This window comes from Manis pentadactyla, chromosome X (genome assembly GCF_030020395.1).
Source record: "Manis pentadactyla isolate mManPen7 chromosome X, mManPen7.hap1, whole genome shotgun sequence".
NCBI lineage: Eukaryota > Metazoa > Chordata > Mammalia > Pholidota > Manidae > Manis > Manis pentadactyla.
In genome coordinates, this window is record NC_080038.1 from 48,168,515 (window position 1) to 48,195,819 (window position 27,305).

The 27,305-nt window shown below is 40.1% G+C and overlaps 1 protein-coding gene across 1 annotated transcript in view; it reads right to left on the reverse strand.

Annotated features, from left to right (window-relative positions):
- Positions 1–9,294: 9,294 nt before the first annotated feature.
- FAM120C (family with sequence similarity 120 member C) overlaps positions 9,295–27,305 on the reverse strand; it is a 147,323-nt gene continuing 129,312 nt past the window's right edge. The window contains exons 11-16 of the mRNA XM_036930844.2: positions 26,783–26,897; positions 18,241–18,450; positions 16,844–17,045; positions 14,789–14,927; positions 14,343–14,400; positions 9,295–11,076 (exon numbers count right to left, since the gene is read on the reverse strand). Of these exons, the coding sequence (XP_036786739.2) occupies positions 10,822–11,076; positions 14,343–14,400; positions 14,789–14,927; positions 16,844–17,045; positions 18,241–18,450; positions 26,783–26,897 (979 nt within the window). The 3' untranslated portion in view covers positions 9,295–10,821. The remainder of the gene's footprint in view (positions 11,077–14,342; positions 14,401–14,788; positions 14,928–16,843; positions 17,046–18,240; positions 18,451–26,782; positions 26,898–27,305) is intronic.

Sequence of the window (27,305 nt, forward strand, 5' to 3'; positions counted from 1 at the left end):
ACATGACATGATATTGTACATAAAAAACCCTGAAGACTCCACTCCAAAACTACTAGAACTGATATTGGAATACAGCAGAGTTGCAGGATACAAATTAACACACAGAAATACGTGGCTTTCCTATACACTAACAATGAACCAATAGAAAGAGAAATCAGGAAACAATTCCATTCAGAATTGCATCAAAAAGAATAAAATACCTAGGAATAAACCTAACCAAAGAGGGGAAAGACCTATACCCTGAAAACTATAAGACACTCTTAAGAGAAATTAAAGAAGACACTAACAAATGGAAACTCATCCCATGCTCATGGCTAGGAAGAATTAATATTGTCAAAATGGGCATCCTGCCCAAAGTAATATACATATTTGATGTAATCCCTATCAAATTACCAACCACATTCTTCAACGAACTGGAACAAGTAGTTCAAAAATTCATATGGAAACACCAAAGACCCCAAATAGCCAAAGCAATCCTGAGAAAGAAAAATAAAGTGGGGGGGATCTCACTCCCCAACTGCAAGACCTACTACAAAGCCATAGTAATCAAGACAATTTGGTACTGGCACAAGAGCAGAGCCACAGACCAGTGGAACAGATTAGAGACTCCATACATTAACTCATACATATATGGTCAATTAATATTCGATAAAGGAGCCATGGACATACAATGGGGAAATGACAGTCTCTTCAATAGATGGTGCTGGCAAAACTGGACAGCCACATGTAAGAGAATGGAACTGGATCACTGTCTAACCCCATACACAAAAGTAAATTCAAAATGGATCAAAGACCTGAATGTAAGTCATGAAACCATAAAACTCTTAGAAAAAAACATAGGCAAAAATCTCTTGGACACAAACATCAGCGACTTCTTCATGAACATTTCTCCCCGGGCAAGGAAAACAAAAGCAAAAATGAACGAGTGGTCCTATATCAAGCTGAAAAGCTTCTGTACAGCAAAGGACACCATCAGTAGAACAAAAAGGTACCCTACAGTATGGGAGAATATACTCGTAAATGACAGATCCGATAAAGGGTTGACATCCAAAATATATAAAGGGCTAATGCACCTCAAGAAACAAAAAGCAAATAATCCAATTAAAAAATGGGCAGAATTGCTGAACAGACAGTTCTCCGGAGAAGAAATTCAGATGGCCATCAGACACATGAAAAGATGCTGCACATCACTAGTTATCAGAGAAATGCAAATTAAAACCACAATGAGGTATCACCTCACACCAGTAAGGATGGCTACCATCCAAAAGACAAACAATAACAAATGTTGGCGAGGTTGTGGAGAAAGGGGAACCATCCTACACTGCTGGTGGGAATGTAAATTAGTTCAACCATTGTGGAACAACCATGGAGGTTCCTCAAAATGCTCAAAGTGGACTTACCATTTGACCCAGGAATTCCACTTCTAGGAATTTACCCTAAGAATGCAGCACTCCAGTTTGAAAAAGGCAGATGCACCCTTATGTTTATCGCAGTACTATTTACAATAGCCAAGAAATGGAAGCAACCTAAGTGTCCATCAGTATATGAATGGATAAAGAAGTGGTACATATACACAATGGAATAGTATTCAGCCATAAGAAGAAAACAATTCCTACCATTTGCAACAGCATGGATGGAGTTAGAGGGTATAATGCTCAGTGAAATAAGCCAAGCAGAGGAAGACAAATACCAAATGATTTCACTCATAAGTGGAGTATAAGAACAAAGAAAAACTGAAGGAACAAAACAGCAGCAGAATCACAGAACCCGAGAATGGACTAACAGTTACCAAAGGGAAAAAGACTGGGGAGAATGGGAGGGTAGGGAGGGATGAGTGCCAGGCAGAAGAAAGGGGGTATTGTGATTAGCATGTATAATGTGGGGGGTGGGGGAGAGGGGAGGGCTGTGCAACATAGAGAAAACAAGTAGTGATTCTACAACATTTTGCTATGCTGATGGATAGTGACTGTAATGGGGTTTGTATGGGGGACTTGGTGTAGGGGAGAGCCTAGTAAACATAGTATTCTTCATGTAATTGTAGATTAATGATAAAAAAGGGTGGATTACTCCCTGATATGATAAAATTAAGTGCAAATGAATGAATAATGCATGCTTTACATATCCTTAATTTTGATCTTTTAAAGGGTGTTGAATGACCAGCTAAGGAAGTACATTTTTCTGATAATATTTCTTTCTCTTAAATAAAGCAGTTCCTGTGTGGTGGTCTCCAATAGGTTCTTCAAAACGGTATAAAGTTCATATCAAAGTGTCGGCCAAGGGTTTGTTTGTGTTTATACAGAGGATCAAAGCCTAATTTGGCTACCCAGAAAATGAATTAAGATACGATATGAAGAAGAATTTTCAACATCAACATCCTCTGGAAGAGTCATTCCAGAAGATGATCATCAAAAAACTTCAAGAAAGATCCTGGTGCTGTTGCAGTTGTAGCTGCATTCATCCTGCCGATTCCTGGACTTGCTGTTGGAATGCAGAAGGAGATATCTAAGCTGGCCTGTGCATACAGTAAAACAACAAATTTGACTGCTTCTGTGTTGTGGGAACTCAACCAAGAATTAAGAAAAGTGCAAGTTGCATTGCTTCAAAATCGTGCTACTATAGACTATCTATTTTTAAAAGAACATATGGGATGTGAAAAGTTTCCAGGAATGTGTTGTTTTAATTTGTCTGATTTTTCTCAAACTATTCAAATTCTGTTAGACAATATCCATCATATTTTTGATAAGTTTTCACAAATGCCTAGGGTACCTAACTGGTTTTCTTGGTTTCACTGGATATGGCTGGTAATTGTAGGTCTGCTTTGGTTATTTATCTGTGTTCCTATTCTGTTAATGTGTGTACACAATTTAATTAGTAGTTTGTTAAAATCTATACATGCTTATGTTATTCTACAAGAAGTTATGTCAAAGAAATAATCAATATTTCCATGTTTTCTTCAGTCTGCTACTTCTATAGCTTTTCTTCTCCCTTCCTAATTACAGCCCTTTAGTAGAATTCGTGCCTCATATTGAAAATTACTGAGTATCATAATTCTTCTAAGTGGTAAAGATACCTCAAGACAAATGCTAGGCATAGAAGCCACAGGGCATAAATATGCAAAGAAGTAAAAAGCTAACCTTTTCAAAGAATATTGCTTCTCTCTCACTTACCAACTTTACATTTCCCTGTATGGCCCTGGAAGACGGCTGGTTAGCCAGAGACGGGTAAGATTCCTCAAGGGAGGAACAACCTAAGACAGGCACAGTTGCAGGGGGCCATCAGGTGAGAAATTGGGGATCAACAGAGGTGAGGCTTAGAACCTCACCCCTCATTTTTAGAGAAATCTGCATCCGTGGATATTTTGTTGCCCTTGTCTAGCTTGGATTAATACTTAGTCTATAGGCACAGACCTGATCATCTACACTTGCCCTCTTACAGCACTAAATGATGCTATCTTTATTTTGCATCTACCTACCACTTCAGCATTTTATTAAAAAAAAAATAAGGTAGAAATGTGGGATTCACATATAAATCAAGTATAAAAATCAAATGAATAATTATATCTGACTTGTTTATAGTTCATGATGTGTGATCAAAACCGAAATTTCTGTGATATGACTGCCCTTGCACTGTTCACCATGTAAGAACTTACTATGTAAGAACTTGTTCACCATGTAAGAACTTACTATGTAAGAACTTGTTCACCATGTAAGAACTTGTTCGTTATGCTTCAGAAGATTGGAGACTGTTGAGAGTTAGGCTTGGGGTTGATTAATGATTGTGCACTGAGTCCCCTATACAGAATTTTATTGTTAACCATTTGATCAATAAATATGAGAGATGCCCTCTCAAAAAAAAAAAGGCAGTGTGCATCACATGCCTTCCCCTGCCTCAGTGATGGGGCTTCCATTAGTCTGAGTTCCCAAGTGACTGGATGAACAGAGATCCCCTGTCAATCTATGTTGGATATATAATGAGCAAGAATACCTCTGGCACATTATTGAGATTTGGGGTTTCATTGCAGCAAAACCTAGCCTGAACTAACACATTCCCCTTTTCTAGAGTTAGAGATTATGAAGGAACAAGGACTGAGTAATGAAAATGTATACAACTGTGTTTATTTGAGGTGCCTAGACCTCTTTGGCACATAGCAAGCCCTCAGATCACTTTCTCTATCTGCTCCTAGAAAATAACCATAGTTTTCACATTTCTCACATACAAAGACTAGTTGTAATGAGATGGCAATGTTCTAGGCTCACAGTATTCCTAATGCTTGTGATTTCAGAAGAGATATTTTCATTCATTGTCACATTCTCCCTCAAATCCATGAAAAAGCACTGTTAATTGCCCCAGCTTGGGTCATACACCTATTCCATTGAGGGAGGTGAAGCCATGTGACTGACAATGAACCCACCTCTACCCCAAGATAGGGAGGAGCAGTTCTCCAAAGGAAAAAACTAGGTGTAACTGCTGTAAAGAGGAATGAATGCTGGGTAGGCAGAAAAAAAAGTTATCTACTTAGTCACAACAAAGTTATATTAGAACCCCGGTTTTGCTTTTTTAGCTGTGTGAACTTGGGTACCACTAAACCCATTTGCTCATATGTAAAGTGGGGATAGTAATTACTTTGTAGTTGTTTGAGTATCAGAAATAATGTACAAGAGCCTGGTACTACACCTGGTGCCTCACAGGTTCTCAGAAAAGAGTTTAACATTGCAAAGCAAATGCTAAAGGCTTCTTACTATTAAATTCTGAGTCCCAATACCCAAAGTTCAAAGGCTAGGAAGAGAAATCTATAGCCATAAGGAACTGATTATAAAATGATGTAACAATAAGAGTTTTCATTTATGGGTAAAGCATTTACAAGCTTCAGTAAGCCTCTAACGCTCACCTTAAGTCAGTTGTTTCCTTTTGTAATCTGTACACAAGGCACAGCTTGGTTAGGGAGGCCAAGCCCAGCTGGTATCACTCAGCAGAAGCAGTAAGGTAAGAAGGCCCTACAGTCCTGGATTCAAACTGTGCTCCAAACATCCCTCTATCACTTGTGACTCAGAGTTCAAGTTTTTTTTCAGAGCCTCATTTTAAAACACATTTAAATGAACACCATTCAGTGCGGAACTTGCATACTCAATCTCCTTGTGTTTCTGTCATCACCATATCGTCTGCCTCCAAAGCCTACAGTCTGTTTTGCACCAGGGAACATTTCCAAAGATATTTTAGCTGTTCTTGACTTAGTCATCAAACATTTACTAAGTGCATGCTGGGTGTAGGTGCTAAGACAGAGATGGCCAAGTTTAATAGAGGGGAAGAGATGAAGCACAGTGCTATAGGGACTGGCTATGGTTAAGACTGTATAGGGATTCCTGGTCAGTGTTCAGGAAGAGAATCACAAACACATGTAGTGAATCTTGGGGAGAAAAGTTAACAGTGCACCAGAGACAAGGGGAGACAGGCATTCTAGGTAATGGTACAAGAAAATGAGAAGAAATGGATATTAACAGCTTAATGTACACAGGATGCACTTTAGTGTCACAAGAGTAGATAAGGGTTGGTAGGAAATGAGGCTAGAGAAATGGTCAGGGGACACATGAAGGGACTAGGGAAGTGGGGGTACAGCATGTCAGAAGGACAGATTGCTATGGAAGCTGATAAGCATGGTGGATTAAAGCAATTGTTCTTAATGTCTCTTGGGTCATAGACTTCAGAACCTAAAAAAAGGCATGTTTCCTTTCACTGGGAAAATGTACATAACACTTAGACACAAAATGTTGCTCGCAATTGCCTGGTTGGGTGTGAAGACAGTGGAGCAACTGCCACAATTAAGGTGAGATATGAGAAGGTCTGAAGTAAGCCACAGTGGTGGGGACAGAGAAGAGACAGGTGTGAGAAACAGAAAGATGACTGAGTGTTATTAACAGATCTTGTCATGAGTTGGATTTGAGAAATGAGGGAATGACATGAGTCTAGGATAATTCCCAGGTTGGTGTGCAGTTTAGACAATTGTGAAGAAGGTAGTGTCACGCATGGAGAGGAGCAGGCTTCAGGAGAGAGGATGGGTTCAGTTCAGGAAATGTTGCGTCAAATGTTGAGCCTTTAAGTTCAGCAGGAAGCTAATTATGCCTTTCTTGCTGATATTCAACTATAAACAGGCCCCTAAATATCTGTCCAACACTTCTGAATTGAGACAAGTTATGTCCCCCATGTGCACAAAGGGATTCAGAAATAGGAGAAAAAATTAAACTTCACACACCCAAAATTATTTCACAACATTTTTTACTAAAAGAATAGACTTTTATTAAGCACTGTAAGTTTCTTTCCATCAGCATTAACAGAACAACAGACCAATTTCCATCATGGAACAACTCCTGAGACATTTTCATTCCTTTCTGAACACTTCCATTAACTTCTGCAGTTTCCCCCAAGAAGCATCCATTCAAACTTACATTAATAAACTATGGAGTTTTTGTGGTAACGTGGGCCAAAAAGGCAGGGAATTTGGAATCTGGGAGTGGGAAAGAGAAATACGTATTATCCATCCACTAAACACACAGTCAAGAGCACAAAAGAGATATTAACACAGGAAAAAAACAATGAAAGAATTTTTGTCAGTAACATCACTTATCAGGGAGCACTAAACATCACTGACTCCTTGCAGTTAAAGTTTCTTTATCTAGTATGTTATTCTAAAAATAGAATAGAATAAAATAAAATAAAAGGTGGGAGGGGAAATGTCTTCTGGGAAGTAACTAAAATGAAATCACCAGATTTGGCAGGGTTATGAGATTAATAAAATATGAGATACTTAATTTGCTTCATTTACATGAAAATGCACTAGTCATTAGTTACTACCAACATGGACAAAAAGTGCATCTATAAAATTACAAGGGCAATGTCAGAAGCTGCAATGGGCACCCCAGAATTTTGCTTTTAACATGGAAAAGACGATTTTGTAAAAAATGATGTTATCTTCTTAGAAAAACAAAATAACCTGACAATATTGAAGATAATTTTTTAGCAGTAATAGGGGAATAGGTGCACTGAGCTCTTCTTACATCAGCAGACTACTGCAAAAAGCCGAAAGGAAAGAGAAAATGAAAGTCAAATAAAGAAGATGCCAAAGTCACAAGAGGGAGAAAAATATAGAGCGACACAGAGTGAACAGTGACAACTTATGCCCCTCAAACCCCAACATATTTAGGAAATATGCATCAGGAAGTGAACAAGTATAATGATTAAACCTTAGTAGAATTATATGAACTACTTAAAACTGTGGTCTAATTGTACTGTCATTTCACAGGAGGTGGTCTTAGAGAATGAAAGGGTAGCACTTAACATGCCCACAGGAGCCTTCTAAGGTTCCAATGGACTGGGTCACTATAACCGAACAGTTACTTCCACATTCTTTCTAACCTACATAAGCGTTCTTCCCCCCACCCCCCACCTTAACCACCCTCCCTAATGCCTTGTCAGGTTGTTTTTCTCAGTGATCAAGAGTGAATATGCCTTGGCCAACAATGCCAGAAAATCAAGATGGAGACAAAAATCAAATGTCACTAGGCAAAGCAAGGGCCATTTCCTGGGCTTTCAAGTCTACCCAAAGTCCTACTGGCTCAGGATGAAAATGATGCAGGTGAGCAGAATTTTGTCAGGCCTGGTCCAGACCAGACTGGACACTGAATGGAGGTGGGGGGCAGTTACAGGCTGATTCCAAGACACATCAGCAGAAATCAAGAACTGCAAGTCCTTGGAGATCAGTGGTTATATACAATCAGGGTGCTTTTGCTTGTGGCCCTTCAAGGTAAAGGGGTCATTTCTGGGGGTTCCAATATGATTTTGTGCAAGAGAAGCCACATTATAGTCAGAAATTGAACCTCAAGGGAAGGATGGCTCTCTTCAAGCAAGACTCAAACCTGTCTTCCCCAATTTGTCCTGCAATTAGAAAAAGTTCACCTTACAGCAATGAACCTTAGTCTTTCTTGCTTCTAAATGGTATATTTTGGCAGACAAATTAAAATGCAGGAATATGGCCCATTATGGTTTATTCTTGTAAACTTCCAAACCCAAAGTACTGAATCCAAATAAAAATCAATGTTGGCAGTTAAGCCACTTGTTTCACCCTGGGCCAGGCTAGGAGGAAGTGGAGGTGTGTGGAAGGGAGAAAGGCAAGCCTTTTGGCAAACTGGAATCGTTCCTGTCAAAGCAGCAATTTTACTTCTCACAGTGAATGCCTGCAAAATAAGAAACCTTCTTAACACTGTGAGAGTTAACAACACTGTCATTTGTGTCAAATAGATTCAAGATGCACAGAAATAGCAACTAAAGAAAATGAACTCCAAGTACTTCCTATTAGAAAATTGAGTTGTATATATATTTAACATAGCTTAGGGACTAGTTACTTTTAGAGCCCCAAAAGAATCCTGCCTCTGTGGCTCCAGAAAGAAATCTCCAAGCATATAAGTTCACTACTAAATTCCTTTCTTGCTGGCTATAGAAGTCCTAACCTTCAACAGGCTGTGAAAGGTCAGGCAGGTCCAAGAGAAGAGGGAGGACCAAAGTAGGGAGGCTGATTCCAAAGAGGAGGTTTTTGTTCACTTTGTTCCTGGTTATATCTGGCTAGGTGGGCACTCTTGTCAGCCTGCTTTGGTTAATATAAGAAGTATCTGGGCAGGGGGAGAGGCATTCTAGGGCTCCCTCCCCCTGCAAATTGTGGGTTCTCTTAAATTGGGCCAGTATGAGACTGTTTTCAATCTCTTATGATATATTCATTGTACATGGGCAGTGAACAAACAGCCTTCCAGTTGTCTGGAAAAAAATCAAGGATCTGCTTTGGGTTAAGGTGCATGGGGTTTTTCAAGAAGAGAGAGAACCCTGCTATAAGTCTAGTCAGTTGTATTCCTGTAGAAATGGTACTTTTTGGGCAAGAGTATCACAAAGCCCAAAAGGAGATGTGTGAGGCTGGGAGCCTCAATTCCCGAATAAAGACACAATGCTTATCTGTTGCAAGCCATGTTCCCACCCCTTAAACTTAGGCTGCTGAGGAGGGAAACTGGAAATACAAGGTTGTCTCCAGAGTATCTCCAGCAAGGAGGAACCACCTCTTTGTCCTGCGCAAATTCTGGCCTCATGAGGGGCTGGGAACCTTTTACAGAATACTGCTAAAGGGCAGGCCAGAGTCCTCAGAAGTATTCCTTGCAAAGCAAATGAAAAGATCGAGTAGTCAAAATGTCAATGAACAAAGGAAACAATCTAGGCATGTAAAATCAAATTGTTGATTTCTTCACACTTTCCTATCCCATCTTTCCATCGCTGGTCCTCTCTCCTGTAGGGATTCATGGTAATCAATTCCAGCCTAAGGACACTTAGACCCTGGAGTTGCAGATGCGATTTCCTCCTAACTGGCTGCAAGACCTGGTAATCACCTCCCATCCCCCTTCTCTCTCTGAGTCAGGCTGCTCCTTCACAAGGAAATGCCCAACTTGTTCTAGTCCCATTCCAGCCTCCTGTTTTCACCATATGGGATGTGAAGGCTCTGTCCAAGATTAAGCTTGTGACAACCCAACTGTTTGTTGTTCTGAACAGGCAATCTCTGGAAAGTACTTTTTGTCTGCTTTAGATAAGCCCATCTTCTCATAACCATGACGGGCTGTGACTTAGTAAGAATTGTAAAGTGTGGTCTTTGAAACCCACCACTCCATAGCAGTGGAAGCATTTCTGGGAAATTTCAGTAAATCCTCTGGGACATCACCATGTATGTATGTATGTGTGCATGCATAGATCTCTCTCTCTACATACACACACACACACACATACACATTTATATATATAAAATATGTATAAATAGATCTGTCTTTTTATATAAAGGGTATGTGTATGCATATACAGACGTTCATATATACATCCACTCACACACCCATACACAAACACACCCACGCACACACAGTCCTTTGAGTTCCCTTTCGTACTCAATTTCACTACATTGATTTCCACCTTTTTAGGGTGTGGGCAGCAGAGAGTGGGTGAAGAACTGCACCACATCTTCTATTTTACAAACAATGCATTAGTTCAGAGGCAGGAAAAATCTGCCCAGTACTTTTCCGACTCACTTGAATCCCCCAGTACAAGGCTATTGGTAGTTTTAGGTTTTTTTTTTTTTAATGTATAAAATAAAATAAAAAATAGAAATAAAAATAAAAATAAAATAAAATAAAATAAAATAAAAAAACCAGTACTAACTTACTTCCCTGAAACCATCTACCAGTCTGATTGTCAGGCCAGAGCTAGACGAGGTGACACAAAATCCTGGGGGAGGTGAGTCGGAAGAAAGAGTGAGAAGGAGGTGGAGAATGATAATAAACCAAGGCCCCACTACTTCATAGAGAAAAAGAAAAGCAAGTTAGAAAGTCATAGACAGTTGTCCCCACCACCCCATGGGTTCTTTAAATAAGTGTCATGATAAAGACTCAGAAAGCCAAAGCCTTAACTTTCCTATAGGGCCTTAAGTGATGATACCTGATTTTTGACAATTACTGCCTTACTATGCTCCCAGGGGAGCTGGAGAGTATATTGGCATTATATATTCAACCTAAGAATAGGAGCTAGTCTTGTTGCCATCCATCTTTGACCAGAACTTCCCCCAGAAGCAGACACTAAGTCTGAGGCCCCAGAAAAAGACAGGGAAGGGGAAAGATGGATAGAATAGGATATCCCATAAAAATCCTGGCTAAATCTAGGGTAAACATTTATGTCCTCCTCTAACTTGGGCCTAAAATCAGAAAAGTACAGGTTTTTCCCTCTTTCTGATCCAATGAAGCCATCTTCTTCTTGTTATTCTTCTTTCTGTTGTGCCACAGTTCCTAGCTTTTGCTCTCGTAAACGGCTCTTCTCCCCATTCTTCATGGGTAAGTAGCGGTTTTCATTATTACACATGCCGTTGTCTCTCAATAAGGCACACTGTACTGGAGCTGGAAGATGATATTCACTCTTCTCTTCCTTGATCAATGTGCCATTGTTTCCATTAACCTGTGAGCGAGACTGCCCTTGATGAGGCTCCAGGGATTTAGAACCGCCATCTGAAGTGCCCTGCCAAAAACAGAGATACTCAATGGAAACGGTAATCCCCAACTGGCTGATTCTCAAGCATGTTCATAAAACTAGCCTGGGAGAGCTGCTTCACTTCTCCAAAAACATCAGAAAGCCCACAGCTTGCTAACACTTAATACACTCTGATGTCCTGAGAACGCAGGGTGACAAGAGATGGATCTGACGAAAAATTCAATGGCAATGACAACACAATAATGACAAAGATACCACTTACAAAGTTTTACAGTATATTTTTCTAATACTTGTAGTGACCCTAAATGGTCACTAAATGGTAGATATTATGATCATCATTTATAGAGGAGGAAGCTGAGGCTCAGGAAGATTAAAGTAACTTGCCCCAGGACACCCAGATAGAAAGTGATGGTGCTGAGATTCCATTCCAGGTCAGCCAGCCATCAAAGTTTATTCTCTTAACTGCCATGCAATGCTGTCCAATGCTGACAATTGGACACATAACTGAAAGGAAAGTCTATGTGTTCCATTCCAAAAAATCTGTCATAGCTAAAAACAACCACCTGTTTTTCTTTTAATTCCAGGAATGTGCCTATTATTGAAATGCTGTAACATGAACTGCATTGCTGTGTAGTGCAGTACCGGCTCTCAATGAATGCTAGTGAGAATAATATTAGCTTCTGATTCCTAAGTGGCTGGACATGCCAGGTATTCTGCTGTTCATTTTACAGATAAGACCAGTGAGACTCAAAAAAGTAAAATGACCTGCTCAAGGTTATTGGCCTGCCTAGACTTACATTCAAGTCTGTTTGACTTAAAAGACCTTGTTTTATCCACTAAGATATAATATATAATGGAAATCTAATACCTGTTAAATGTGTGGTCACTTGTAAATAATAACTATTAGTTTTTATTGAGCACTTCTCATGTTCCAGGATCTTGGATAAACATTCCATAAATATCATCTCATTTAATACTCATAACAACATTGTGAGGTAGATACCAATGTCTCCAATTTATAGATGAGGAAACTAGGGTACAGAGAGGTTAAGTAACTTGTCTATGGCTGAGTCAGACTCAAAGCTAGATCATTTGGCTCTAAAGTCTGTACAACATGGGAGCTACTGTGAAGTGCTGCCCAAGAATCTGGAAATAAGATCAAACTAGTAAAAATCCACACAATGGATAGAATTAGCCACCTGAGGGAGTCAACAAAAAAATCAAAACAAATAAGTGATTTAAGAATTTGAAAACACAAAACTCCAGTGGCCTAGGAAATAATCTCAAGGAGACAGGATGATAATGTAAGCAGATTTAATAAATTGGGACAATTAATTATCTCACACTCTGAAGGAGTGACCGAGCAGAAAAAGGACAGTCAGCAAGGCAATGGGCAGCAGCTCTGGCCAGGCAAGATGCCTTAGCTAAAAACAAAGTCAACATGAGAAATTCCTTGGCTAGACTACCTCTAGAGTAAACAAGAGTAGCCCCAGCAATCTCAGCTGAGAGGAACTTAAGTTCATTTACTATCCCTTGTTTCCCTCAGTTTTCTCATCTGTCAAATACAGTCACAGTATCTATTTCATAGATTCCTTTAAGGATTCAACGAGACACTCCATGTAAAGTCCTTAGAACATGCTGTGAATGGTACACTGTAAGAACTAAGTAAGTACTAGTTAATACTACTGTTCTGATTCCTCATCCCCAGGCCAACCTCTGATACCATGGCCTCTCTTGCAGCTTGAGGAGAAAGTAAGCTTTGGTAGAAATGGTTAAGAGCATATGCACTAGTGTCAGCCAGACCCAGGGCTGAATCTCAGCTCTAAGGATTGGAGTTGTTATACTGTACTGGAATCAGCACAGTGCAAGGTTTTGGAGTCAGTCAGCTCAGGTTGTAATGTCAACTGATACTGACTTGATGGATAATTTGGGGTAAGATGCTTCATCTCTCTGAGCCTCAGTTTCTTCCTGTTTAAAACAGAGAATAATAAATACCTCACATGTGTTTATAAGAGTGACTAGAAAAGAGAAGTGGACAATATTGTGCTAATTACCATATAAAATACTGCAATAAAGTACAGTAAATTAGTACTCTATCTTTCACTCCCTCCATTTTCCTCCTCACCCCCACTCTTCTAGCCTTATCTGCATAGCTATTTTTGTGATCTTGGTTAATGTGAGTCAACCGCTGAGAGACGGTCCCCCTCTTACTATACCAAAAATACCAGGTATTTTATACCATATGCCTAAAGATCAGACCCTGAACCATGCTGAATTCATCAAGGCTGGATTACCTTGTGAGGGCCTATTTGAGTGACCAGTTTTCCTTCTAGGTGTAATTCCTTTTACCTTATGATACAACTTCTGGGTAAAGGTGAGAAGCTTTGCAAAAACCCCAAAGTCACTGTTCTTTGGCATTGGAATACATTACAAAATGCTTTGTGTGGGAGACTTACCATTCTAGTTCCATTTTTGGCTCAAAATAAAATTAACTCTGTATTTTTTGAGAAAACATTAAACAATGGGGGTTAACACAGATGCAGTGAGGGCTGGCTGTATATAGGAGAGCTGATTTGGGATTGGGAACTGATGGCAAAGTTGCCTTGCAGCACAGTCTAGTTAGTGACCCTTGTGAGGACTACAGGCTACATATAAAATGTCTGGTAAAGGGCTTGGTAGAAAGTGGCCACTCAAAGGTTGCTGCTATACTATGAGGAGCCCAGCAGTCTGAATCCAGTACAAGATTTCAGATCGCTATAAGAATAGGCCTTCCTATTTGCAGGGGAGGGATGTGTTTAATGAAGACCTCTGGGAACATACTATAATTCAAGGCATAGATTAGAAGAAAGTTTAAGATTGTTCCGAACCATTAAGAATAAACAGAATGGCAACACCTCCTCCCCTACCACATTCAGCAAAGGCCGAAGTCTAATATTCTAATCATCTCTGGTAGCCCCTCAGAAGCCCAGGCCTGCTGCTGGCAATCCACTTCACTCTGCCCCCTCTACAGCTGCACATGGCACACACTATGCTAGATATAGGACTTTGGGACATAGTACCTGCCTTCTATCCTGCTGCCTCCCTCAGAGGAAAGGATGACACTTTGTAGCCTGTGGAAACAGCTTGAGCAAACTAACTCTTACTAGACTGCTAGAGAGCAGGGGGATGAAATCAAATGCAGGGAGAAACTAGGAAAGCTCCCTGGCATCCATGCCTGATCTGATCTCTTGCAATTTAGCTTAAAGGACAAAAAGTATTAAACAGAAGCTAGATAATCTCAAAGAGGTGCTTACTTGTTTATTTCCTTTTTTATGTCCTTTGGATCCTCTACCAGTCATTTCTTTTCCATGCCTTTAGAAAGTGAGGGAAAAAGTGATCATGAGGAACACAGAAAGCCCATACCCCCATTTTCACTTAGTTAAGTACTCACCTCTTCTAGGAAGTTTGACCCTCTTAAGACCCTCTTAAGTTAGATGCCCCTCCTCTGTGTTACCACTGTAAACCTCTCTTTCTGTCATTTCTATATTATACTAAACTGTCCTATGTCCCATGTCCTCCTCCAACACATTTTCATTAAGGCAAGGCATTTAGTGTACGTTTGCTGAACAAAATGAAATCTGGCTTTAAAATGGAAATCAATTAATGCCGCTTACTTTTAATAGGAGGATTCAATAGCTGGGCATTTCCCCAGGGGCACCTTGATTGACACTACCTCATACTAACCTCCTGGAATACATACCCCTTTCCTGGCCCACCGACAGAAACCACTTGTATGCCAAAGGAGCCTCGGCCCCTGGCAGATCTGGTGCCAGCCCACTGGCCCACAACCATCCCAGCAATCTCCAATTTTCCTCCTTGGGGTGGAATGGGATGGAGACCTGGAAAAAGAGGAAGAATGGCAGGAATGGGTTGTAAGTACAAGGCAGGGAAAGAGGTGGAAGAAAAGATCTGACAGCCCACCTACTCTGCTTATTTCCATTTCTCTATATTAAAGACTCTGTGGTAACAACAAAGGGACATGGCAGAAGCAAATTTAGGGACAGGGGTTGAAGATATGTGCATACCTACTTTACCAAGTTGGGTGTAGCTGATTCATTTTTCAACTACAGAGCCTGGCACATAGAGTAAGCATTAAATATTTGTTGAGAGAGTGAATGTCTGAAGATCTATTTACTGGAAAACTATAGGCCAACACAACTTTTGATTCAAATCCATTATCACTATACACTGGAGGGTTAGCCAAACAACCTAACTAAAACTGAAAGTAATGAAACTAAGTTAATAGTATTTTAAAATTAAAAAGCAAATAGAGCAGCAGTTGAAAACCAGAACTAATTCATGATGAGATATGGCAAGATAGGGAATCAAGGCCTAGAGTTAAATGGTTCCTTACTACAGGAAATTCCAATTCTCTCTGTGTGTGAACTTACAAGCATAACAGAATTTTGTAATTTGGCACAGAGGGAAGCCTTCACAGAATAGAATTCTTGTAAACCTTTAATTTTAGTTTATGGAAAAAACCCAAACGTTAATAACTCTTGACTCATTTAGCAGGTCATTAGTAAAGGGTCCTTTGTTTATATAAAAGAGGGAGTCTAAGGAACTAGGATGCTAGCTAGTCCTATGAGGGCAAAAAAGGATCTTATTGTAGCTTTTCAGGAGGCAAAAGGCTCCTCATGAACCACCAGTAATTGGAAACTAAGCATCACTGGGACCTGGGACAATGGTGAGGACCTCGAGAGAATCTGGCCTTAACTAAGGCTGTCATCTGAGACACAATAAAATCAACATGCAAAGAATGAGAGCAGGGATCTGTAAAGTCACCTTTAAGGGACGGAGTGAATGGGTGGCTTCCTGGTTTGTAAGACTTATCATTACCTGACTGGACAGAGCAGACCTTCACACTGCTCATCTATGCACAGCCTTGAGCTAAACATCCATACTGAATTTTGTGACCCTAATTTAAGAAGAACTTCAACTTGCAGCTTTATTATTTTTAAAGGGATGAGCAACAGACAACAAATGCCTTCAACCATAGCAAAGACACTCCCACCTGATCACAGACTATTGATAATTCATGTTAAAAATGTTTCTGTTAAAATATCCTGTTTCACCAGGGGACAGGTTGTTCAACTTATCAGGATCAGTATCTGAGTTACCTAAGCATGACTGTCTATTACATCATGAAGCTGCTTGCTGCTCCAGTGTCACCATGTGTATGTGTGTGTGCATTTGTTTTCACCACTAAACTGCAATCCCCTGGAGGGCATAGACTGTGACTTATTTTTCTCTGTGCTTCTGGAAATGTGTCAGGTCTACCCCAAGAGTGGAAATGGGCACATCAGCCTATGGTCATCTGTTGACACTCGTCATTTACTCTTACTTCCCATTGTTTTCTTCAGAAGCTCCTGTGTACATCTGTCTATGGAGAATGACCTTAACTAGCAACCATGAAGATCTAGTTTATGAGTTACAGTTCTCTAAAGTAATAAAGTGGCTCTTGATTTCTGTATCAGTTACTCTGTAAATCTGATTGGTGAGAGTTAAATCTTTAGGGACCAGCCACCTCTATGGATGAATGATGGAGTGTGGTCTGGGAGGTTGGTGGATTTTCTTCCACAGGCTACACCCCTCCATCTCAATAAGCTCCTCTTCAAACCACTACAACACAGCACAGAAGGTAAATGAGGTAAGATATATGTGACACTGTTGATTCCGTAACAGGCAAAAATTACTGGATGGGTTACTGTGAAATAAACTGAGGATGACAAATACTTCATTCTTAGGTACTGACCTGCAAACCCCCGGCTCCTTCCTTGAGGAGGAGGTGGCAGGGAACTCATGGCTCGGGAATAAAGTGAAACAGGGTACAAAGAGGGCACCATGGGAGGTACAAAAGTAGGTGATGGAAGTAGAGCAGAAGGTGGTGGATGGTTCATGTTGACTCCTTCAAGGATACTCTGTCTCATCTTTTCCACTTTGGATGCCAAGTCAGCCTTTAAATGAGGAAAAGAATGGTAATAGTAGCTGCCAGTTTTTGAACTTCTCCTATGTTTCAGGTATAGTATTAGGCACTCTAGGTACACAAGTCTATTCCCATTAAGGGAATCAAGGCCTAGAGTTAAATGGCTCAAGGAACAAGGAAAGAGCCTGGCACCAATGCCGCTCCCCGCCTCTTTGCATGATACCGAACTACCATCATATTAGATGTGACTGAGGGCTTGCCAGGCACACTGACTACTTCGAGGAAAAGAAATATAACAAGAAGTATTTACCAGTTTATTGCATGCCCAGTAAAAGGCTATATTATTTAGATACAGTAAGAGAAAATAAAAGAAGTAGATAAAAGAGAGAAAAACAAAACCTGACATGTACAAAGCCTTTTAACCTCCCCCATACCCAGGATCAGAAACCATGACCCCTCTCCAGGGTAAGCTCATGCCTCTAGTTCAGAGGTTGGTAAACTTGTTCTGAAAAGGGCCAGATAGGCTTTGTAGGCCATATTTTCTCTGTCACACCTATTTGACTCTGCCACTGTAGCGTGAAAACAGTCATAGACAATTTATAATTGAGTGAATGTGGCTATATTCCAATAAAACTTCATTGGAATAAAAATTCCCATTTTTGGAATTTTGGGGTAGTTGGCCAACTCCTGCTCTAGTCCCTCAGCTTATTGCCCCCCAAAAGGATAAAGTGGTAAGTAAGGGCTCCTCACCCTTGCCTTCCCTCATTTTCCCCAAGTTTTCATTATAAAAAAAATTCCTTGCTTCTACTGTTATCTACTTTACTACCATGTTCTATTTCCAAACATAGTTTCTTTACAAAAAATATCATAACTTGAAAAAGTGACTTACAGGTTTGTAAACAAGGGAAATGAAATTCTAAGAATTGGAGGAAAGGCATATAGTATATCTGAGTATTCCATGGGGAAGAAATATTCAGAGTAAGAAAAGGAATATGAAAATTTGAAGCTCATTTTAAAAAAAAGCTTTCCAACATATGATTTTGTTAACATGTACATATCAGAGTCTGGGCCTTTGGGATTATCCTTGACCAAGCTGGGTTAAGGTCAGACAGTATTCTTCCACTTCTGTTACCCTCCCCAGTATCTATGCTCCTTTCCCCTCCCTGCCCATTCATCCCCACAGAAGATAAGAGAAGGCCCTTAGCAGCTGTCTGACATGATGGTACCTGGCCATCACAGAGCTCAACCAGGGATACTCGGTCTTGGCCTGCTTTAATTAGCTTGCTCTGGAACAGCTTGCCATCGAAGTAAATCCAGGGGCAGCAGTGCTCCCAAGGGACTGGCTGGCCACAGGCATCATTAGCAAACAGAGCTGTGTCAACCCCGCTCATGAAGAGGGCAGCAAGCTGGATCCCTCGGGCATCTAGTTTCTCAATCTGAAACCATCACAAAGGAAAAACTACTATTAAGAAATTACTGTATCAGTTACACTTATTATTATCCCTTTTATGCTAATTATTCCAGTTAAAGTTGAACATGTTGCCTTTTAATATAGACCTTTGAGTGCATAAGTACCTTTTGTCCATGTCATTCCCTGAGACAGTTTGAAAGATCTCATTACCGAAAAAAAAAAAAGAAGACATAAACTTTGAAACTTTAAGAAGACACCAACCCAAGATAACCATTTTTGGGCCAGTCAAGCTAGAAAAGGTTATAAAAACTGAATACCAAAAGAATACCCAATGCTGATGAGGATACAGTGAAATAAATGGGCATACTCATACAGAGCTTATAAGGAATGGATATTAAAACTAAGCAGTATGTTTCAAGAACCTTGAAAATGTTCACATTTATTGACTCAGAAATACTACTTTTAGGAATCTTATTCTAAGGAAGTAGATGTGTGAATAAATAAAAATGTTAATTATAACATTACATGAAATAGGGGAAAATTGATAGCCAAATGGCTGACGTTATAGAAACTGATACATCTCTGTAAAATATTTACTACCAATTTCTACAACACAGAAAATATGTGCTATATCAAGTTAAAAATACACTGAATAATTACATAAACAATATTTCAACTATGTGGAAAATACCTGAAAAAAGACTGGAAGACTGTAAACATCAAAATGTTTAGAGTGTTTATCTTAAGTTGTGTGTTAGATGGCTTCAAAAGGAAAAGGGGAAGTACTTGCAGGTCCCCTCCTATGTGTGGTCTGGGGTCAGTAACTGCTCTACTACCAAGCAATATTACATTTACTGTAAAAAGGAACCAACACTGTATGTCTCACACTGTTTTTGTCTTTCTCTTAGTCGACCTCACTTAAAATTAACGTTGTGCAAGTCGGCCTGGACTTGATCTTCTAGCTTATCCTAAAGCTTCAAAGAACCATGGCTACTGAAGTTGGGAAGGAGTGTCCTGCATTAATAGCTAATAGTTTTTGAATACAGTGTAAGTAAAATATGCAAGACACAGTTCTAAGTATTTTGCTTGGATTAATTAATTTCATATCCTAATAATCCTACAAGTAAGGACACTCTAGCCAGAGAGGTTATGTAATCTGCCCACAGTCACAAAGCTAGTAAGTAATGAAACTAATATTCAAAACTAAGAAGCCTGGGGGGGCGCGGAGCCAAAATGGCAGCATGAGTACAGCAGTGGAAATCTCCTCCCAAAACCACATATATTTTTGAAAATACAACAAAGACAACTCTTCCTACAAGAGAGACCAGAAGACACAGGACAACAGCCAAACTACATCCAGACCTGCGAGAACCCAGCGCCTTGCAACGGGGGTAAGATACAAGCAGCAGCCCAGAGGGAACCGAGCGCCCCTCACCCCAGGTCCAGGCAGGAGGAGAGGAGTCGGAGCAGAGAGGGAGAGGGAGCAAAGGACTGTTAAACACCCAGCCCTAGCCATCTGCACCAGAGCACAGAAGCACAGAGTGTGGTGTGCTGGATACCAGGGAAACATGACAATAAGAACTGTGAGCGGGTCCCTGCAGCAGGTGCCCCTGGGACAAAGAAAAGCAAGTGCTTTTTGAAAGACTTAAAGGGACAGGGACCCCACAGCTCGATGGAAACATCCCGGGAAACATAGCCGAGCAGCTGGGAATCCCAGGAAACCCCAGGCTCCCTAACCCCCTGGGCGGCAGCACAGCTCAGAGGACCCTCATGGAAATAAACAGCCTCCCGCCTGTTTCCCCTCCGACACGGTTCCACCATATTGGAGTAGCAGCATGAAGCCGGCCATGCCCATAGCAAACATGGAGCTAAATTCAAAAGTGGCTGGGCAAGAATCAGAGGCCACATCTGTGCGCAGCTGCCCAGCACAAGCCGCTAGAGGTCACTGTTCTCCCAGTAGAGGAAGGCCACAAACCAGCAAGAAGAGACACATGCGCCATCTTCCCGCAATTACCTCTACTGCCATGAAAAGGCAGAAAAATTGGATACAGACCAGATTAACCCAGACAGTTTCCCCTGAGATGGAATCTCGGGAGATAGACCTAACCAAGCTCCCTGAAAAAGAATTCAAAATAAAGGTGATAACCATGCAGACAGAGCTGCAGAGAAACATGCAAGAGCTAAGGGATGACATCTGGAGGGACACTACAGAAATGGAATAATCGTTGAAGGATTTATAAGGACAATGGATGAGATACAAGAGGCCATTGATGGAATAGGAACCAGAGAACAGGAAAGCATAGAAGCTGACACAGAGAGAGATGAAAGGATCTCCAGGAATGAAACAATATTAACAGAACTGTGTGACCAATCCAAAAGGAACAATATCCACACTATAGGGATACCAGAAGAAGAAGAGAGAGAAAAAGGGATAGAAAGTGTCTTTGAAGAAATAATGGCTGAAAACCTGCCTAAACTGGGAGAGGGAATAATCAATCAGACCACGGAAGTACACAGAACTCGCAACAGAAGGGACCCAAGTAGGACAAAACCAAGACACATAATAATTAAAATGGCAAAGACCAAGGACAAGAACAGAGTTTTAAAGGCAGCTAGACAGAGGAAAAAGGTCATCTACAAAGGAAAACCCATCACGCTATCATCAGACTACTCAACAGATATCTTACAGGCCAGAAGAGAATGGCATGATATACTTAATGCAATGAAACACAAGGGCCTTGAACCAAGAAAACTGTATCCAGCACGATTATCATTTAAATATGAAAAAGGGATTAAACAATTCCCAGACAAGCAAAAGTTGAGGGAATTTGCCTTCCACAAATCACCTCTACAGGGTATTTTAGAGGGACTGCTCTAGATGGGAGCACTCCTAAGACTAAACAGATGTCACCAGAGAAAATAAAATCACATTTAAGAAAGTAGACTAACCAAATACTAAATAAAGGCAAAAAGTAGAAACAACTACCCACAAAAGCAATTAAAGGAAACACAAAAGAGCACAGAATAAAACAACCAACATATAAAGAAAGGAGGTGGAGGAATAAGAAGGCAGAGAAATAAAGAATCACCAGACAGTGTTTACAACAGCTCAATAAGCAAGTTAAGTTAGACAGTAAGATTCTAAAGAAGCTAACCTTGAACCTTTGGTAACCACGAATCTAAAGTCTGCAATGGCAATAAGTACATACCTTTCAATAATCACCCTAAATGTAAATGGACTGAATGCACCAATCAAAAGACACAGAGTAACAGAATGGATAAAAAAGAAGATCCAACTATATGCTGCTTACAAGAAACTCACCTCAAACCCAAAGACATGCACAGATTAAAAGTCAAGGGATTGAGAAAGATATTTCATGCAAACAACAGAGAGAAAAAAGCAGGTGTTGTAACACTAGTATCAGACAAAATGGACTTCAAAACAAAGAAAGTAACAAGAGATAAAGAAGGACATTACATAATGATAAAGGGCTCAGTCCAACAAGAGGATATAACCATTATAAACATATATGCACCCAATACAGGAGCACCAATATGTGTGAAACAAATACTAACAGAATTAAAGGAGGAAACAGAATGCAATGCATTCATTTTGGGAGACTTCAACACACCACTCACTCCAACGGACAGATCCACCAGACAGAAAATAAGTAAGGACACAGAGGCACTGAACAACACACTAGAACACATGGACCTAAGAGACATCTATAGAACTCTACATCCAAAAGCAACAGGATACACATTCTTCTCAAGTGCACATGGAACATTCTCCAGAATAGACCACATCCTAGGCCACAAAAAGAGCCTCAGTAAATTCGAAAAAATTGAAATCCTACCAACCAACTTTTCAGACCACAAAGGCATAAAACTAGAAATAAATTGTACAAGGAAAGCAAAAAGGCTCACAAACACATGGAGGCTTAACAACATGCTCCTAAGTAATCAATGGATCAATGACCAAATTAAACTGGAGATCCAGCAATATATGGAAACAAATGACAACAACACCACAAAGCCCCAACTTCTGTGTGATGCAGCAAAAGCAGTCTTAAGAGGAAAGTATATAGCAATCCAGGCATATTTAAAGAAGGAAGAACAATCCCAAATGAATAGTCTAATGTCACAATTATCGAAATTGGAAAAAGAAGCACAAATGAGGGTTAAGGTCAGCAGACAGAGGGACATAATAAAGATCAGAGAGGAAATAAATAAAATTGAGAAGAATAAAACAATAGAAAAACTCATTGAAACCAAGAGCTGGTTCTTCAAGAAAATGAACAAAATAGATAAGCCTCTAGCCAGACTTGTTAAGAGAAAAAGAGGGTCAACAAAGATCAACAGAATCTGAAACGATAAAGGAAAAATCACGACGGACCCCACAGAAATACAAAGATTTATTAGAGAAAATTATGAAAACCTATATGCTAACAAGCTGGAAAACCTAGGAGAAATGGACAACTTCCTAGAAAAATACAAGCTTCCAACACTGACCCAGAAAGAAACAGAAAGTCCAAACAGACCAGTTACGAGCAACGAAATTGATGCGGTAATCAAAAAACTACCCAAGAACAAAACCCCCGGGCCAGATGGATTTACCTTGGAATTTTATCAGACATACAGAAAAGACATAATACCCATTCTCCTTAAAGTTTTCCAAAAAACAGAATAGGAGGGAATACTCCTAAACTCCTTTTATGAAGCCAACATCACCCTAATACCAAAACCAGGCAAAGACCCCACCAAAAAAGAAAACTACAGACCAATATCCCTGATGAATGTAGATACAAAAATACTCAACAAAACATTAGCAAACCGAATTGAAAAATACATCAAGAGGATCACACACGATGACCAAGTGGGATTCATCCTAGGGATGCAAGGATGGTACAACATTCGAAAATCCATCAACATCATCCACCACAACCACATGATCATCTGCACAGACCCTGAAAAAGCATTCGACAAAATTCAACATTCATTCATGATAAAAACTCTCAACAAAATGGGCATAGAGGGCAAGTACCTAAACATAATGAAGGCCATATATGATAAACCCACAACTAACATCATACTGAACAGTGAGAGGCTGAAAGCTTTTCCTCTGAGATCGGGAAAAAGACATGGATGCCCACTCTCCCCACTGTTATTCAACATAGCACTTCAGGTCCTAGTCACAGCAATCAGACAAAACAAAAAATATAAGGAATACAGATTGGTAAAGAAGAAGTCAAACTGTCACTATTTGCAGATGACATGATATTGTACATAAAAAACCCTAAAGACTGCACTCCAAAACTACTAGAACTAATATCGGAATTCAGGAATGTTGCAGGATACAAAATTAACACACAGAAATCTGTGGCTTTCCTATCCACTAACAATGAACCAATGAAAAGAGAAATCAGGAAAACAATTCCATTCACAATAGCATCAAAAAGAATAAAATACCTAGGAATAAACCTAACCAAGGAAGTGAAAGACCTATACCCTGAAAACTATAAGACACTCTTAAGAGAAATTAAAGAGGACACTAACAAATGGAAACTCACCCCGGGCTCATGGCTAGGATGAATTAATATCGTCAAAATGGCCATCGTGCCCAAAGCAATATACAGATTCGATGCAATCCCTATCAAATTACCAACAGCATTCTTCAATGAACTGGAACAAATAGTTCAAAATTCATATGGAAACACCAAAGACCCCGAATAGCCAAAGCAATCCTGAGAAGGAAGAAAAAAGTGGGGGGGGATCTCGCTCTCCAACTTCAAGCTCTACTACAAAGCCTCAGTAATCAAGACAATTTGGTATTGTCGCAAGAACAGAGCCACAGACCAGTGGAACAGAATAGAGACTCCAGACATTAACCCAAACATATATGGCCAATTAATATACGATAAAGGAGCCATGGACATACAATGGGGAAATGAGAGTCTCTTCAACAGATGGTGCTGGCAAAATTGGACAGCTACATGTAAGAGAATGAAACTGGATCACTGTCTAACCCCATACACAAAAGTAAACTCGAAATGGATCAAAGACCTGAATGTAAGTCATGAAACCACAAAACTCTTAGAAGAAAACATAGGCAAAAATCTCATGGATATAAACATGAGCGACTTCTTCATGAACATATCTCCCCTGGCAAGGGAAACAAAGGCAAAAATGAACAAGTGGGACTATATGAAGTTAAAAAGGTTCTGTACAGCAAAGGACACCATCAATAGAAAAGGTATCCTACAGTATGGTAGAATATATTCATAAATGACAGATCCAATAAAGGTTTGACATCCAAAATATATAAAGAGCTCACACACCTCAGCAAACAAAAAGCAAATAATCCAATTAAAAAATGGGCAGAGGAGCTGAATAGACAGTTCTCTAAAGAAGAAATCCAGATGGCCAACAGGCACATGAAAAGATGCTCCACATCGGTAATCATCAGAGAAATGCAAATTAAAACCACAATGAGATAACACCTCACACCAGTAAGGATCGCCATCATCGAAAAGACAAACAACAAATGTTAGCGAGGTTGTGGAGAAAGCGGAACCCTCGTACACTGCTGGTGGGAATGTAAGTTAGTTCAACCATTGTGGAAAGCAGTACGGAGGTTCCTCATAATGCTCAAAAGAGAAATACCATTTAACCCAGGAATTCCACTTCTAGGAATTTACCCTAAGAATGCAGCACTCCAGTTTGAAAAAGACAGATGCACCCATATGTTTATCGCTGCACTATTTACAATAGCCAAGATTATGGAAGCAACCTAAATGTCCATCAGTAGATGAATGGATAAAGAAGATGTGGTACATATACACAATGGAATATTACTCAGCCATAAGAAAAAAACAGATCCTACCATTCGCAACAACATGGATGGTGCTAGAGGGTATTATGCTCAGTGAAATAAGTCAGGTGGAGAAAGACAAGTACCAAATGATTTCACTCATCTGTGGAGTATAAGAAGAAAGGAAAACTGAAGGAACAAAACAGCAGCAGAATCACAGAACCCAAGAATGCACTAATAGTTACCAACGGGAAAGGGACTGGGGAGGATGGGAGGGAACGGAGGGATAAGGGCGGGGAAAAAGAAAGGAGGCATTACGATTAGCATGTATAGTGTGTGGGGGGCACAGGGAAGGGTTGTACAACACAGAGAAGACAAGTAGTGATTTTACAGCATCTTACTATGCTGATGGACAGTGACTGTGAAGGGGTATGTTGGGGGGACTTGGTGAAGGGGGGAGCCTAGTAAACGTAATGTTCTTCATGTAATTGTAGATTTATGATTCCAAAGAAAAAAAAAAGGATTGCAGCAGCCCAGTTTGAAAAAGACAGATGCACCCCTACGTTTATCGCAGCACTATTTACAATAGCCAAGAAATGGAAGCAACCTAAGTGTCCATCAGTAGATGAATGGATAAAGAAGATGTGGTTCATATACACAATGGTATATTATTCAGCCATAAGAAGAAAACAAATCCTACCATTTGCAACAACATGGATGGAGCTAGAGGGTATTATGCTCAGTGAAATAAGCCAGGCGGAGAAAGACAAATACCAAATGATTTCACTCATAAGTGGAGTATAAGAAGAAGGAAAAACAGCAGCAGGATCACAGAATCCAAGAATGGACTAACAGTTACCAAAGGGAAAGGAACTGGGGAGAATGGGAGCGAAGGGAGGGATAAGGGCAGGGAAGAAGAAATGGGGTATTATGATTAGCATGTATAATGTGCGGGGGGGGAATGGGGAGGGCTGTGCAACACAGAGAAGACAAATAGTGCCTCTACAATATTTTACTATGCTGATAGACAGTGACTGTAATGGGATTTGTGGGGGGGACTTGGTGAAGGGGGACCCTAGTAAACATAATGTTCTTCATGTAATTGTAGATTAATGATTATAAAAAAAAAACTAAGCAATCTGACTTCTAAGCTACCCTCCAACCTGCTATGTAGTAGATTTCTTTCTTCCTTATGCTCTTCTAGATTTCTAACACCCAATAAGTATTACTGAAAAGGAAGGCTAGACATTTACTCAGAGACAAACAGGGAAAGTTCCCTGTAATATATCTTAAAAGAGTCAGAAACCTCACTCTGGTCTGTGGGCCAAGACTTACATATCCTTCTTTTCTGTCCATGAACACCCATCAGTATAGGAGCCGTGTTGGGAGACATTCTTGGTTTTACTAATAGACATAAGTATTTGATTAAAACTAACTAAGCATTTACCTGCAGAACTTACTCTTCTCACCACCTCTAGGAGAAAAAGACCTAAGGAAAAGCCATGAGCTCATAAAAGACAGAATTTAAATGATTAGACCAAATCACCTTGAGTTCTTGAAGTTGATCTGGTTCATAAAGTTGTGTAGATACTGCCTGTGCAAGGAAGGTGTCTAGCTCATGGCGATGCAGGATTCGGCCACCAGGCCACTGAACCATGTACCTAGAAAATAAAGGATCATTAGTAAGATGCAAAAGCTTATTTATTTATTTTACATTTATTATGGTATAAACCTATCATGGGCTATACCTGAGGCTAGCTTTTGGCAATTCCAGCTGAATAAAGTAAAAGAATATTTGCCTTGGTTACTTTCAGTCTGGGTGGTATAGGAGACAGATATATACATCAATAACGATAAGACAATGTGTTAAGGAGGAAGACAGAATCCTCAGGGTGCAAGGGAGCCATGGCTGGAAGAGTGAGTGAGGGCACCCTGAAAAAATAGTCAGCAGTAGCTGAGTTTCAAAGGCCCCATGGAAAGATGTGAGACAAAAGGTGGGGAAAGGACATTCTAGGTTGAGGGAACAGTATGTGTGAAGACATGGAGGTATGGAGTTCCATAATGATAGA